The 16,105-nt window shown below is 38.6% G+C and overlaps 1 protein-coding gene across 4 annotated transcripts in view; it reads right to left on the bottom strand.

The window, feature by feature from the left end:
- The window catches only part of LOC126272246 (speckle targeted PIP5K1A-regulated poly(A) polymerase-like), a 236,552-nt gene that overhangs the window by 155,188 nt on the left and 65,259 nt on the right, over nt 1-16,105 (bottom strand). For 3 of the 4 annotated variants that reach the window (XM_049974953.1, XM_049974957.1, XM_049974956.1), the window contains 2 exons: nt 3,483-3,624; nt 2,612-2,906 (listed from right to left, as the gene is read on the bottom strand). In XM_049974953.1, the coding sequence (XP_049830910.1) occupies nt 2,612-2,906; nt 3,483-3,624 (437 nt within the window). Of the gene's footprint in view, nt 1-2,611; nt 2,907-3,451; nt 3,625-16,105 lie in introns of all 4 variants that reach the window. The other variant, XM_049974955.1, reaches the window with a different exon arrangement.

The raw sequence follows: 16,105 nt of genomic DNA, 5'->3' as shown, positions 1-16,105 counted from the left end.
TCTTTCATTTTCTTTATTTACATCCCTAATCAACCATCTTCAGCTGATTTCCCCATCTTGTGGATTCTTTCTCTGCAAATCACCAATTTTAACACTTATGCAAAACAGGCATAATGTCTTATGGGATAACAGCAATCAGTGATTTTATAATGTTACTTAAAAACCGTCTTGATTGCAAATTTTTTTATTCATATGACCGGTTTCGGTTCATTCAGAACCATCTTCAGATCTGTAAAAATGATGATACTAATTTACTATTTCACGGAAGCAAATCTTTTTCATCCTATCTAATCAACATCAAATGTACCAGAGTGTACCTGATATTTCAGTTACAGGAGCAACCCCTCCAAATCCAGCAATTTGTATATTACAGGAGATATGTTGACGACTCCATTTTATTATACAAAGGAGATAAAAATGATATCGAAAACTTAGCACAAAAAATGAGCTCTCAACACCCGAAAATTAGATTCACCATGGAATTTGAAGAAAAGAACCGTATAGATTACTTAGATTTAACACTAATAAAGAAAGATGGCAAGCATGAATTTAGCATATTCAGAAAACCTACGTGTACAGATGTCGTTATCAATGAGAGCTCTTGTCACCCACCGCAGTACAAATGGGCATATTTTACTTCGATGGTATACAGGCTACTAAGATTGCCACTAAGTCAACAGGAAGTAGAAAAGGAGTTAAGTGTTTTAAAACAAGTGGCCGTAGCGAACGGATATACTTGTAAGCAAGTGATGAATATTTATAGGAAGATAAAGAAGAGGCAAATGGAACAAATAAAAGGAAGTCAAGTAGCAGTTAAGAGGAACAACAAGAAAAAATATGTAGCTCTCACTTACAATGGAAGAATTACAGATAAAATTGAAAGATGCTTTCGTAATCCGATGTTAAAATAGGGTTCCGAACAAATAACACGTTAAAATTGAAGCTCTGGCATAGAATATGTAATAGTAGGAATAAATTTCAGGATTCAGGTGTATATAAGATCAAATGTAATGACTGCTGTAAACAATATATAGGGCAGACTGGTAGGAACTTTGAAACCAGATTCAGGGAGCACACCTACTCTCAAAACAAAACAGCTTTTGGGGCGCATATGAGTGCGACAAAGCGCTCAGTCACGAACATTGAACACAATTTAGACATCCTGCATAGAGCCCATAAGGGACGGTTTTTTAACATTTTGGAAGAAATTGAAATATCCACCCACAAAAATAAAGATCCGGATTTAATCCTCAATGAGCAAAGCGAATTCAATCATAACGCCTATTTTAGCATTTATGACGACCTACTAAGATGACAACTGTTGCTTGTGGAGATCCAGGCCGACGGATGAGAGATGGTGCGCGGTGGAGAAGCCGGAAGACGCGTGCAGTGCCTGGCGTCGTTGACGGGGCCCTCCTGTGCGGCCCTCTTGCCCGCGGCAATGGACATCAGATGACTGAGCAGACCGCGGCACAACACCGAAATGGCGGGAAATACGGAAGCAGACCGTAGACGAAAACAAGTTCACATCATAATTTTACTGTTTTTTTATTAATGCTGACAAGTACAGATTTTAACCTTGACATCTACATATTTTAATTAAGTATTTTTAATTAATAAAAAAAAGATCTACTGAATATAGCATGTGCAAATGGAATGTAACAAATGTACCAGAGGCCACCTTTCGGTAATAGCGTTATAATTAATATAAATGACGTGCACTCTGCCAACCAATTTTATGTGACGTAGCATGTGAAAATTGCTGGATTTGGACGGGTTACTCCTGTAACTGAAATATCAGGTACGCTCTGGTACATTTGATGTTGATTAGATAGGATGAAAAAGATTTTCTTCCGTGAAATAGTAAATTAGTATCATTATTTTTACAGATCTGAAGATGGTTCTGAATGAACCGAAACCGGTCATATGAATAAAAAATTTGCAATCAAGATGATTTTTAAGTAACATTTAACACTTATAGCTCTTAATTTCTGATCAATTAACTTCCATCAGCAAAGGAATAACAAACAGAATTTTCAGTATGGATATAAAGACACACCAGTTGTGAATGGTATTGGTACATTATTGATTCACAACACGAACTGATTTTTGAAGCACTATCACTGTTTAGCATTCATTTCCTAAAGTTCCCCTTAATTATTCTTGTAGTGAGTTAAGAGTTATTCTTTTCTCCATCTATGGGAGTATTTTTCAACATCCATTCCCTCTATTCCTTTTCATAAAGCTCTGGAGATGGTGCCCTTCAACTTTCAAAAACAAAAGATTCACATTAGACACTTTCCGTTGTTACTAGCTTTGCAGAATTTGCAAAAGGACACAGTTGGAATCTGAGTTTGAATTTCAATCCATTACACAATTTAATTTAATTTGCAATATATAATAAACACAATCTACACACACTATAGAGAAAGATGATTCATTACATTACTACAGTCAAGTAATAGCATGCATTACAACAGTCAAGTAGTGCCATTCCTTTCCGGCACCTTAAAGACATTATATCTGCAAAAAATTAAGCCTATTTCAGAGTTGTTTTGTAAAAAATAAAAGCAGTTTGAGAGAAATTGGACAAAAATGAAAATTTACTTACTTTGCATTACTAATCAGTTTAAGAGATTTTGCCCAATATTTTATGAATACAATAATTAGATGTATTCGTTCATCCAGGCAAAGCACCCAACGCAACTGGCGACTAGATCTAGGACTTTCAGGGTCATTTATAACCAAATTGCACATAATGTGAGTAGACTTATGGAGGAATCTTATCACAGGTTCACTTGCATCTGGCATTTCATCAACATTTGCAAACTTGTACGGAAAATTCAGCAAAAGTTTGCAAATGTTAATAGCAGATTCTTTACTCCCCAGCAGTGATACACTTCTTCCTAAAACAACAGCAGAAACAACAAATTCAAAACACTTCACACAGGATATTCTGAAATGTTCATAACTAACTACTTTAAGTCATATAATGAGAGCTGTCTGACCTTGAATAACTCTGTTTAGAGCCATCCAATTTCAATGTTCCATATGAATACTCATTACAATTTTCTGAAATGTCAAAGGATTTCTTTCCCTAAACCCCTCCAACCATATATATATATATATATATATATATATATATATATATATATATATAAAATTAATGTTTTGGCAATAATTTTTCAAAAATATTTTCTTTGTTAACTTCACACAGTCAGTTATTTTTTACTTGTATTTCTGCTTCTCCAATGAAATTTAAACCTCTCATACTGATACTGCCCCCCCCCCCCCCCCACACACACACACACACACACACACACACGCACAACTACGCACATACACGCACGCACGCGCGCGCACACACACAAACATATGCATAGGAGAGAAGGGAAGAGGGATCTGAGTAAGAGTATTAATTTCAGGATTTCTGCAATCATAAGTACTGTACCAGTAATGAAACAATTTGGCAACAAACTCACGACGTGGTCCGTCGCATATTGATATGTCAATGGCATCTCCTGGTAGCGTTAACCCCGTCACTGCAGAACCAAATAACTCAGCTCGACAATCTGGAAACAGCTTTGCAAGATGCTGCTCCAAGTCTTCCACAATTGTTGCCACCTAGAAGTGATAGAAAATAAACCTAAGATAGTTTGCACAATGATGCATACAAAAATTTAGTATGTCTGAAACAAAGTTGAATTCTATGCAAGTGTAAGCGTGCAACTATATTACGATCTTTCAGAAGCTGGTTGTTGTTTTTACTGTCTACAACAGGGGTTTGAAACATTTTTGGTTCAATGCTCCCTTAGTACATCAATTTTTTTCAATAGCACCCTTAATCAAATCACCTGTCTATCTAATGCAATTGAAATGCACAACTGAGGTGGTTAGGTTAGTTTTACAAATAACATAATAAACTAAACACCATTTTAAATTCACATACAAAATACTGTAAAGATTTATCATTGACATAATTACTGGGATGGGTGTCCTTGTTGTTCACTAGACAATTTCTTAAAACTGGAATCAACCTAGATGTTGCTATCACCAGTTCCTGTTCAACAGTAAATTTGGCACAATATTTACTCTTTATTATAGGGAGCACCAAAATGCAGTTTCACACAAGTTCGGTGTTGCAAATTTAATTAATTTTTATTGAGCCTTATCACTGAACGGATGAACATCTTTTATTGTTATCCAAAATTAATGAAGCTCCTACTGCTAAATTTTGTCTTCAAGGAACTGTCTCAAGAAAACTTAGTAAGATTTTCCTCTTCCAAAATGGTACATTCAAATGGAGTGCTGGCTCTAAACACATTCTGAATCCATGCAAATTTCATCAATACCGTGTGTCTGAAAGTGTTTTTTCGGACAATTTATGACAAGTGATCTTCAAAAATATGTTTTATATTGCAAGATAAATAAATTTAATTGGAGATTTCAAACTGGCACAACATGGAAAAAACATTCTTTCCATTGCTGACATTTTTTTGGTTAATTTTAAAATATGCTTGCTTCCTAAAAATTCACAGACATCACAGAAATACACTAGTTTCACCAAAAATTCTGTTTTTGCAACATGTTTAGCATATTTGTGTTTTTCTTCTTCAAGGAAAGTATACATTTGTTGCTATAATTGGAATGTCAAACATAGGTAAGCTAAACACAGGAATTGGACAAATATTTCCATTACACACCTATTTGTTGTTATGTAAATAAGAATCACACATGGCATCTACCTTATGATGTATTGCAAACATAAGTCAATAGATTTCATTTGTCTTCTCTGTAGAAGGTACCATTGCAGAAGGTGTCTGATAGAATATTTTTGTGGCACCCCTTCAGCACAGCTACGCCATCCCAAGGTGCCAAGTAGGACAATTTGGGAACTACTGATCTACAGCACTCCTAATCACATCTTTTCTTGAGAAGAACCTGCCTGCCATTGAGCTGTCTGAAGTCTAATTCAAAGTTATTCATGTAAGTGGCCAATAAAATTCGTCCTACTTCAGAATTCTAAGTCCAGCAATTGGTATGATCTGGCAACACTGTATGACTAGAAAGTATCTGGAGGATACTAGGAAGTGTCTGGAGACAGTGTTGTCTTCTGCTCTAACTATTACAGTGCTGTTTCTGGTCATGATCTTATGATAAATGTCACTTAATGGAGACACCAAATCATAAGCCCAAGTAGGCATACTCATTTCTTATTTTTAATCACATTTTGGCTTTCTGCTAAAAGCATCAGTCTCTGGGAACTTCAAAGATAATTTGATTCACTTTCTAACCCACCAATAATAGCAAAGCCTTCCACGAAAAAGCAAGTGGCAGTTGTGATATTTCTGAATGTTGTTTAAAAAATAGAGCTGAAAGTGAAAACATGTCTGACATTTGGGACATATTGTTCACTTTGGTATTAAACCTGGTGAGGGGACAGGTTTACTTTATGCCCACAAGAAAAAGAATCATTTATTGTTGTTTACTTTCATAAACAACATACTGTACTTTCTAAACAGGTACCGATATGTAAGTAGGATCTAGGACTTCGAAATATCTTTTAGAACAATCTTAGCAATACCAGTTAATTTTCCATGATATGTATGCCAAGGAGTAATACTTTACGAGCACCACAAAAAAATTCAATAAAATATGAATTTTGTTAATTGTTGTTGATTTTTGTTCACAATATACTATTTAAAAATATGTTGATCTGTAAGAAATGTCCTGAGCCCGAAAATATGAATATGACATCTGTCAAGAAGAGTCGAATCCACTACCAATACTTAAATTTTTGGATTAAGTTTTACTGAAAAATGTAAAACAATTGTGGAATCTGGTGGAAGAAATCATTAAAAACAATAAATATTATTTTCAAAATCTTAAAATTTAAGGTACATGACTAGACTGAATATTCTGAAAAGGCGGGCGTAATGTATCCCCACCCCCTGGTACTGCACGAGTTGATGGAAGGCTGAAGACAGAGAAAAAAAGCTTGAAACATCTGTGTTGTTAGTGGGACAAGTGCTACCACACTGGAAAAGGATTTTCTTGTTTTAAGAAATCATTTAGGAAACCTCCGTAACTAACACATATGAGTATTTAACGTTCATGCAACATTTGCATTCAATAGGCAAGGTTCAGAATTTGCATGTAGGAGCACTCCATGTTCTGATTCAAAGCAGCAAAAATCAAAGGATGGCTATTACTTTTTTTCTCTTTTTTTTTCTTCCGAGTGTCATCTGTTCGTGTCATCGAGTATTTATGAGTGATACTGTTCCTGGTGATGAGTGATGAGACTATACTTCTTAAGAAGAAATTAATGGCTGAGCGCTAACAAAAGGCATCACTCTGAGCAAAGGATAGTGTAGAGCAGATAATATTTTGCATCTGGTGGCACCAAAAGAATGCTGTGCACTGCAAACTTCTACCCAAGGATGTGTCTCCATCATAGCTGGCATTTACTGTCAACAACTCGGACAAAAACAACAAACAAAACTGCATGCATCAGGTGTTGGTACTACATGCTACCGCACTGCAGATTTCACTAACAAAACTATCCAAGAGTTTGTTGGGGAAGTAATTTTTCACACACTTAATTGTATGATCCTGTGTCCTCAAATGTTCACCTTCCATGTTGCTTATCAAACAACTGAACAGAAAATTCCTTTTCGGATGATTATACACCTTAAACCTGGCTTGCCAAAATCTTTAACCTGTATCTAGTAGGTTTCTATGGGTTTTGAGTATTGTCAGAATATTTAATCAACGTCAGAGAATATATTGTTGATGATTTAATTTCTCTCTTATGTCTATTGTTGTGTTTAAAAAACTAATGGAAGAGCTATATAAATAGAAATGAACTACATCTTACTGTGATAAGCTTACAACAAATGTCTATTTTCACAAAACAAAGTGTAATACAAGCATGCCTAAATCTGTACAAATTGGTAACATACTAGTAAACCCCGATTCTTTAAAGAATCAAACTCTCACGTGTAAAACTGCTTCAAGCATTTGACATCAAGCATGTAAGCAAGAAAATGTTTAGAAAAACATTAGAAATTGCACTGATGTTTGTTGTAAGTCAGCAAGTGCTCTCTTATGAAACAACAAATGCATTTAGTCTGGCTTATTTGCACCCTATTTTAAGCAAATACAAGTTTTCAAACATCTCAGTGCTTATGCTGTATCTGCTGAAATACAGGGTGTCCCACATAAAACAGGTATGCCTCATGCCTGAGATTCAAGGAAAGATAATTAAGTAAAGAAAACAGGCAGCAACACGTAGTAATTCTGCAGGCATGATGATGTTAATTTGTCTAGTAATTTTCCGTTTTGAATTGACTGCGAATTGTCTATTGCGTGCTTTTTACTGTGCCTCATTTTGCGGTGGCTTCATATTAGTAAATTTGCTAAATTTCAGGCAAAATCTTTTATTAGCCATAACTCTGTAACTAAACATTTGTAGATCTATGTTTATGTGAACTTTTTTCTTTAGTTTTGCTTGTAGAGTAACATATTAAAATATTTGCATATATTTGTGAATCGCCCTGTCGTCCCGTACAGTAAGTCTCCCCTGACCCACAGTTCTGGGTGACTTTCCCAAAGTATACCCCTTTTCCTCGACCTCTCCAGTCCTTTCCTTTCACCCTTCTTCCTTCCCCTTCAACCCTTCTGCCTGAGCCTGAAGAAGGAGCCACTGACTCTAAAAGCTTGCCAATCACAATAGTGTGTGTTCTGCTGCTGCTTGGTGAGTAGATTTGTTATCTATTCCATTAACTAATTTTATCAAAGATTGTAAACTGATTCATGACCGAGTTATTAAATAATGTGTGTAAGAGAAAGTGGCCGTTTGATGCTGCTAGCTGGGCATACAGTAGAAGACAGTAGATGTTCCCTTTGGCCATTCACTACGCCCATGCATAAATAAGGCCTAAGAGGCAGTGACACACACATTGCACCAAGCTATCACTCAGTCCGCTTAAGTCAAATGCCTACTTACGCCCTGCCTCGGATGACGTCACAGTCAATCTGTTACTAAATGCACATTTTCAGTACAAATAGGAAGTGAATTCGCAAGGACTGTACACTGTCCTGGATTACTTACATTTAAAGGAAGTAACTGTTTGTGTGCCACCCGTAAAGTTAACAAAACAGCAAGACAGGTGGTGATATGATTTTCCACTTTTGTGGCAATCAATTAACTTTGATTATTAAAAGTCAGGGTGAAAGACAGTTTTAATTGGAACTCGTCACTGTGCTGTTTATGATAGAAAAATCATTATTGTTATTATCAGAAATATTATGTGTTTTCGGTGTGATTTTTTTTTCTGAATACGATTAAATCAGTTCGAAGTCAAAACATTCATTTATAATCATAGTTTCTGATACCGCTGAAAAAATACATAGTAGAAACATTTCCTACAGTGAGCACAAGAAGAATGTGGACTTGCAGACTGGACTCTATGGTCAGTATGTTCTCCATCACTTTCTGGCTGAAGACAAAAATAGATATCAGGCTCTCATAAAAGATGGCGCCGTCATCCTACAAGGGATGAGGACAAGAGAGGGTAGGGCAGCTAGTGCAGTCAGGAGGTTACACAGAGTGTGGGTGGGGGCGGAAAAGGAGAACAGTAAGCAGACTGTGGGTGCACTTGTGGAGCAGAGGGCTGTGGAGTGGGAACAGGGAGGGATAAGTGGGTGAAAGAAAATGACTAACGAAGGTTGAGACTGTATGGTTACAGGAAGATAAATTACAAGGAGAATTCCCACCAGCGCAATTCAGAAAAGCTGATGTCAGTAGGAAGGATCCAGATGGCACAGGCTGTGAAGCAGTCGTTAAAATGAAGAACCGTGTGAAGGGCAGTGTGTTCAGCAACTGGGTGGTGCAGCTGTTTCTTGGCCACAGTTTGTCGGTGGCAATTCATATGGATAGACAGCTTCATTATATCAAACCTAACAACCACCAGCAATACCTCCACTCTGACAGCTACCACCCATTCCATACTAAGAAGACCCTTCCATACAACCTAGCCACCTACAGCTGTCGCATCTGTAACCTTCATAGACCGAAATTACCCTCCCAGTCTTGTACAGAAACAGATTTCCCATGCCTTATCTCTCCTGCCTTATCTCTCCAGATACTCTCCATCTCCTAATGTCCCAGCGCCTGGGCACAGAGGAGCATACTCGTCGCGACTCAGTACCACACAGGACTGGAGCAACTGAATCACATTTTCTGCCAGGGTTTTGACTACCTCTCTCCACGCCGTGAAATGAGAAACATCCTACCCATTATCCTCCCCACCCCTCCCAGAGTAGTAGTCCGCCACTCATCAAACCCGTACAATATCCTTGTCCACCCCCATACAATCCCTGTTCTCAAGCCCTTGCCTCAAGGCTCATATCCCTGTAGTAGAACTAAATGCAAGACATGTCCCAAACATCCTCCCACCACCATCTACTTCAGTCCAGTTACAAGCCTCACCTATCCCATCAAAGAGAAGGCTACCTGTGAAACCAGTTATATGATATACAAGCTAAGCTGCAACCACTGTGCTTCATTCTATGTGGGCATGAGAACCGACAAGCTACCTGTCCGAATGAATGCCAAGTGACAAATTGTGGCCAAGAAACAGCTGGACCACCCAGTTGCTGAGCACATTGCTTATCATCACTATGTTCTCCATTTTAATGACTGCTTCACAATCTTTGTTGCCTGGATCCCCCTCCACAGCAGTTTTTGTGAATTGCACAGGTGGGAACTCTCCCTGCAATTTATACTTCGTTTTTTAACCCATCTGGCATCAACCTGCATTAGTCATTGTCCTTCACCCACTGTTCCTTCCCTGTTCCCATTCCACTGCCTTCTATTCCATGAGCAAACCCACAGTCTGCTTATTTCCGCTCTGCCTGCTCCCACCCTACCCTCTGTCTGCACCTAACTACCCTACCCTCTCTCCATCTAATACCTGAATACTACCTCAAACAGCATTTCACTGTCCCCTAACTGTACCCTGCTCTCCCTCCCCCTCCCCACCACAGCCTCCTCCTCACCTCCACCACCCAGATTGCTTCTCATCATGCACAGTTGCTCGAGTGTGGCCTCGGTGCTCGTGTGTGTGTGTGTGTGTGTGTGTGTGTGTGTGTGTGTGTGTGTGTGTGTGTGCGCGCGCGCGTGTGGGCATGTATTTCAGAAGAAGGCCTTCTAGTTGAAAGCTTGTATGTTTAGTAGTCTGTGTTGGGACTCAACGTCTCTGCTATATGGTGAGTAGCCATCTATCCTTTCACAATACAGTGAAATCCCTATTTTACATTTAAGTGCAGTACAGCCTTAAAAAACCCAAAACTGAGGAAAACAGAGAATTGAGGATAACATCAAAATCCCCAACACTCAAGCAAAAACATTTGTAGTTGGCATATATGAATCAAGATCGTACATTGTATAAAATCTGTGTAAGTGAAGGAAATTAAATGTAGAATACACTGTTTATACAATAATTTGTGCTAATGAATGTCATCAGTTCTTAAATAATCCTAGACGTGTAACAGTATGTAAAAACTTGTCAAAAACTGAAACTGATATTTGGGTACAAAGTAATCGATCTATTTTCTGAGATGCTACGACCATAAATTATATGTCAAAACACGCTTTTTGGGAGATCTTTTCTTTGTGTTCACCCAGGAATAAGCAAAAATTGATGAACATTATGAATTAAACTGAAAACTGTGAAGTATGATGGAAGGCGACAGAATCTAACATGTGTGTGTGTGTGTGTGTGTGTGTGTGTGTGTGTGTGTGTGTGTGTGTGTGTGTGTTTTCCTTCTGTAGCCAAGGGCAGTGCAGCATACTCTGGTGACACGAGAGCAGTGACCTCCAGTGTAAGCTTGTACACTCTTCCTTTTTCATTGTGCTAAGGGGAAAGCTTCTTTGCACCCACAGACAGTGTCTGCATCCAAATGAGAGACGGGATTGGCGTCAAAATGACAATGTATGTTGATACATTGCTTGGTGAATACAAATCGAGTTGACTTGAAAGTAGCTTAGCCCTTTTAAGCAGAAACATTAGTAACAGCTTTCAACCTAGAACAAACCCTGCCCATTCATCCCTTTCCACAGCAACCGAGTGATCGTTCCCTCACACCAAAAGGGTAGCCGGTACAGTCCAGAGTATCTACACACTGCATAAATTCTTTGGTCTACGCCATGCAGTCAACAGTGGATGGTCTTTGATCCTCACACATCACTGTGTAGCATACATGTTTTACCTCATTTGCTTGTTTGCACTAGTAGTGTTCTGCAATTTGAAACAAAAATGAATGTTCTTAAATTCGAAGTTTGGAGGCATGAATAAAACTGTTGCAAGACTCCAAAGCACTGTTTTCCAAAGTCCACACATACCAGCTGAAGGAAATCATACCTGCTGTTAAAAATTGTGCATCGTAATGTGAAATACTTTCAAAATTAAAATATTAGATCACACACTACAAACAATAGGTCTAGGTTACATTGAAGGGTGATAATTTGGTAGGTTCTATTTAAATAAAAGAATTACTGTAAATGCCATGCGATGAGGCAGACTTTGGTGAAAATGAAACGTTCTGTATACAGAAATTTTCAGCAGCTATAAGCTAAAGTGTCTTCATCAAATTTGTAAAATAAGTTAGGCGATACAGTAATTTTTATTTTATGGCTGAAATAAAGCAGCAAAGGAAAAATGTAGAATATCACAGCAGCTAAGTGGTTAAACCATAAGCATAAATGCAGACATCTGCTTAATGACAAACTTTGTCACCACTGTGTTACTGTTTAATGCTTTTCTTACAAGCCGCACTTCAATCTCACTGCACTTCATGTCCTCCACCCCGACAAAATGTTACTTAAGGCTCGATAAGAGAAACAGATAAATGAAAAAATTAGTTTACTTCGTCAATTGATCAACTGATGTTACAAGCCTATTAGAAGTCAGCTGTACACTGTGTAAAATGTAAATTTAGAAGAAAACTCAGACGTTACAGTTCCACTTCATACCTTGTATCACTGCTCCCGATCAATACGATCTACAGTGTGTGGTGCAAATTATATATGTGAGAAGCTGTTGCAACTGTATCACGTCAGATTCGAACATGAAAGTCTTTAAAATATACTATTAAAAACCCTTGTTCCATTTCCATGTGAAACCTTTGCTACAGAGGTGGTCTGTGTGGAAAGTATATTTTGAGCACTTCACAGAATGCTTTCACCCTTACCTGCATGCCAATCATCTAAGGACTACTCCACCTCTCCACAAATCCAGCAGGCGAGCTCATTTTACATGCATTAAGTGTCGTGTGGCGGCTGCACTGGCTGTCGGGTGATTTAGCAATGTTTCCTTGATTCTGACTGGGCCGTTCTTTGAGACTAAGTGTTTGAATTTAAAAGGTTGATGACTGATACTGTTGCTGAATACAGTACATCAAAAATACAATAAAAAAGGCGAGACAGTTATAAATGGCACAAGAAAAGGTGGCAGCTGGGCCCCTTCATCATGTATTGGTCAATCTGGAACATTTCGCATCAACTGTCCTGTTTTTCACTACTGCGACAAGCTAAATAGTTGCAAAGCTAAACGTTGCAAGTTGTGTTGATAATACTGATCATGGATTATGTCAGCATTTTCTCTCATGTCTCCCCTCTCTACAATGGCCTAAAATATTCCCTTAACTCCTCCTCCTCCTCCTCCTCCTCCTCCACCACCACCACCACCACCCATGCTGCATACTGTCTGTCTTTTGTGCCACTTATAACTCTTTCAGTCATGTCAAATGTAAATAAGAAGAAAGTTCAATTAAGTCAAGCGAGACAAGGAGTAAGAATGTAGAATCAAAGTAAACCTTACTAGAAAGAAATATAAAAGGGGGAATTTTTAGTACTGATTTTATGGGTTTTTTACAGAGGCTACAAATTTATCGTGTAGAATTAGAAAAAAAGTAAGATTGGAGAACGTAAAATCAAACAGACAGGAAAACACTCACAATGAAAAACTAAAATTACCCAAGTATCATGTTGGGCAGTGGGTTATGCTATCTAACCCTCACATTCCGAAGGGGACGACAAAGAAGTTAATTACATGGTAACAAGGGCCCTATCAGGTACTCAAAATAAATAAATATCTTCACCTGAACCATGATTGTCCATATGAATATAATCTGCCGTTTCACGGTGAACAAGAAGCACTGCTTCAATTGTTGGTGGTCCCTTCCAAAGGGGAAAGAGTGTATCTGAGTTTTCTCTAACACATCCACGCACATCTTAAGGCCTCAAGGTGATCTCATGAGTTGAATGTTTGCAGTTCCTTATCAGTTATGTATTATGGTTATATTTATGTTGTTTTATTTCTATTAGAAAGGTTCATGATGAACAATTGCTTATAGATAGTAAGTTAGAGAACTATTAATAGAACAGTAGTGTCTAATGAAAATATATATATATTTTTTAATACAGTTGGTATAGAAGTTGGTAGTAAGTGAGAGTGAATGAGTTTATGTGTGACACACTTTGGCATGTAACTAATGCTGGAGATTCTTTATATTGGATGTTTTCTAGGTTAATTCAGTCGTTTAAGATGATATGGGATTTGAGGAAGTAGTACTCTCCACTGTGGAGTCACTACAGTGCCAATCCGATAAAGACACAGTTTGCCCCACAAAGCAAATACACACCATATCTGAGTCATGTGAATATACTCTGTTTCGCTCCACAAAGCCAGCAACTAACTGCCCCAGGGAAATCATCACAAGTGAAACTGAATTTTTCCAGGGGACAGAGTCACATAAGCTGTACTCAGAATGAAAACTGATAATAGTCATTGCCATCAACTATGACCAAAGACATTTTGGCAGCACCCAGCACATACAGCTTAAAGGTCAGGCATTACTAATGAATAGTACACAATGAGACATTTCAGGTCCCATTTTCCAATTACTCATCACCATTAGCAGAGCCACAGCTTTAAATACCAGTCACTCATTAATTTACCTATCAGACCTATCTTTCAAAATCCTACCCAAGGAAAACCCGACTTTTCACAATGCCACGTTAAACTTAATTCTTCTGGATACCATGGCACAGATGATGGCAGCACAAAATGGTCGTGTAACAATGGAACACCTACTTGATCACCTATGAAAATATTGGGATGAACAACACAACCAACACATAAGCATAGGGACTAGTATAATCAGCTGTTTGTGTAATTCTGAGCCTAAGAAGTATTGTGTTCTGCCATCTCAGATGTATAGTTGGCCATATCCTGTTCTTACCTTCCTTCAACCCACAGGTTTCCAATAGTCATGTCGATGCCAGTGAAACAATAATAAATTATGAATAAAAATAAAGTACAAGGAGAAGCAAAGACAGTAGCAGAAATTCAGTGCTTAAGCATCGTGAGACACTGTATGTAGTGTAAAACAAAATGAATAGGACGACGTGCCAAAGTCTTATTCAAGCAATGAAGAAACTTTGATATGTGTGAAAGTGTCTCTCTTACAGTTAGACCAACAAAATAGGAATCTGGAGGACCATGTTACTCTAAGGAGGGAGGAAATGTAATGACTTAGACACCGGCAGCTGGGATTGCAGCCCTGTAACTTAAGCCAGTCAACAGTTATCAACCAATGCCCTGCAAGCTCAGCAGTGTCAACGGACACTGGCGCTTCTATGTATGGACATCATGCAGACTCCCACTGCACAATTCACTAACTACTGATTACGTCACACCAAGTCATCTGCCCTGGTCCAGATGTTTCGATGGCACCTCTGTACAGGGAGCTTTTGCAACTGCCAGCTTGTGGAAACTGGATTTAAAGCAACAGAACCAGCCCATCAGCAAATCATCACAGATGGGCCATCCGATGACACAGAGCCTGTGTCACCACATCTATGACATGGCCACAAACAATGCTGCCTGAATATCCAACCAAGGCACAGGGGATCTGCCAGCATGCTTTGGTGGCCAGGTCACTGTTACCATCTATGGGAAATGCACATGCCAACATGCCCCTACCAGTGTGCTGGGCACCAAGGGTCACCTCCCATTGTCTGCAGCATGTCTGTTTCAGATGGGCTGAACTATATCTGTTCATGTTCAGTGCTCTGTCAACTGACTGGCTACCTTCTCTGACTACTGCATTGCCATCCTGCAGCACAGAACCACTCTCCCACTCCTACCTTGCAGTAAAAGCCTGTTACAGTTTGCAGTTGGTGCATCAGGGTATTATTAGTAATTACACTCTAGTCCCCGAACCTAATTACGGAATGGGAATAAAACTCCTTGACGTATGTTTCTTTATTCCAACCCTTAGCGGTCATGTCTGTGACGTGCTAGTACATCGACTCGGAGACGTATTCTCCTGCTTGTAGTATATCTGAAACCTGGTAATAACACAGAATACGTTTGGTATCTGTGTGATCAATGGGTTACTGGATGAGACAGAATTATTCAACTAAATTCACCTGATATCTTCTTGTCATTTCCACTGACTAATCTTAGTGATTTTCACTTATTGTGGATCATCACGTTATCAATTTATCGTTTTGAATTAAAGAAGTTGTTCCATGGGGGAATTGCAACTAATCTCATCTTTTTCATTGCAATTTAGCTGCCCTAACCACCACTGGGGCAATAAGAGAGAGAGAGAGAGAGAGAGAGAGAGAGAGAGAGAGAGAGAGAGAGAGAGAGAGAGAGAGAGAGATGCTGCAGTTCTTTGGTAGCTCTGAGGTAGGTAGCGCACACTATAAAGTGAAGGAGGTGTTGGCTGTCATTTCAAATCTCACTGGAGGCCAGCCTTTTACCTATTATGTGTCAGAGCTAGAAGCAAGCCAGACAGAAAATGAGTAAGGATATCTTGCAAAAACTTCTCCCCTGAGCCTTCTTCCTACTCCCAGTATCCCATAGTGCAAGGGTGAAGAACTTATGACACTGCACACTTGATTATCAAACTGTGCCACTGAGTAATTTATTAACTTTATGCATCCTCTATACCTGTTCATTTCCATACTTCTTGAGTGTGACACTTGTAAATGCAGATAGCTTCAAAGTCCAAAGTGTGCAATATGTTA

This window comes from Schistocerca gregaria, chromosome 5 (assembly GCF_023897955.1).
Source record: "Schistocerca gregaria isolate iqSchGreg1 chromosome 5, iqSchGreg1.2, whole genome shotgun sequence".
Lineage (NCBI taxonomy): Eukaryota > Metazoa > Arthropoda > Insecta > Orthoptera > Acrididae > Schistocerca > Schistocerca gregaria.
Note: the sequence above shows the minus strand (reverse complement) of the source record. Positions and strands in the feature narration are given on the sequence as shown.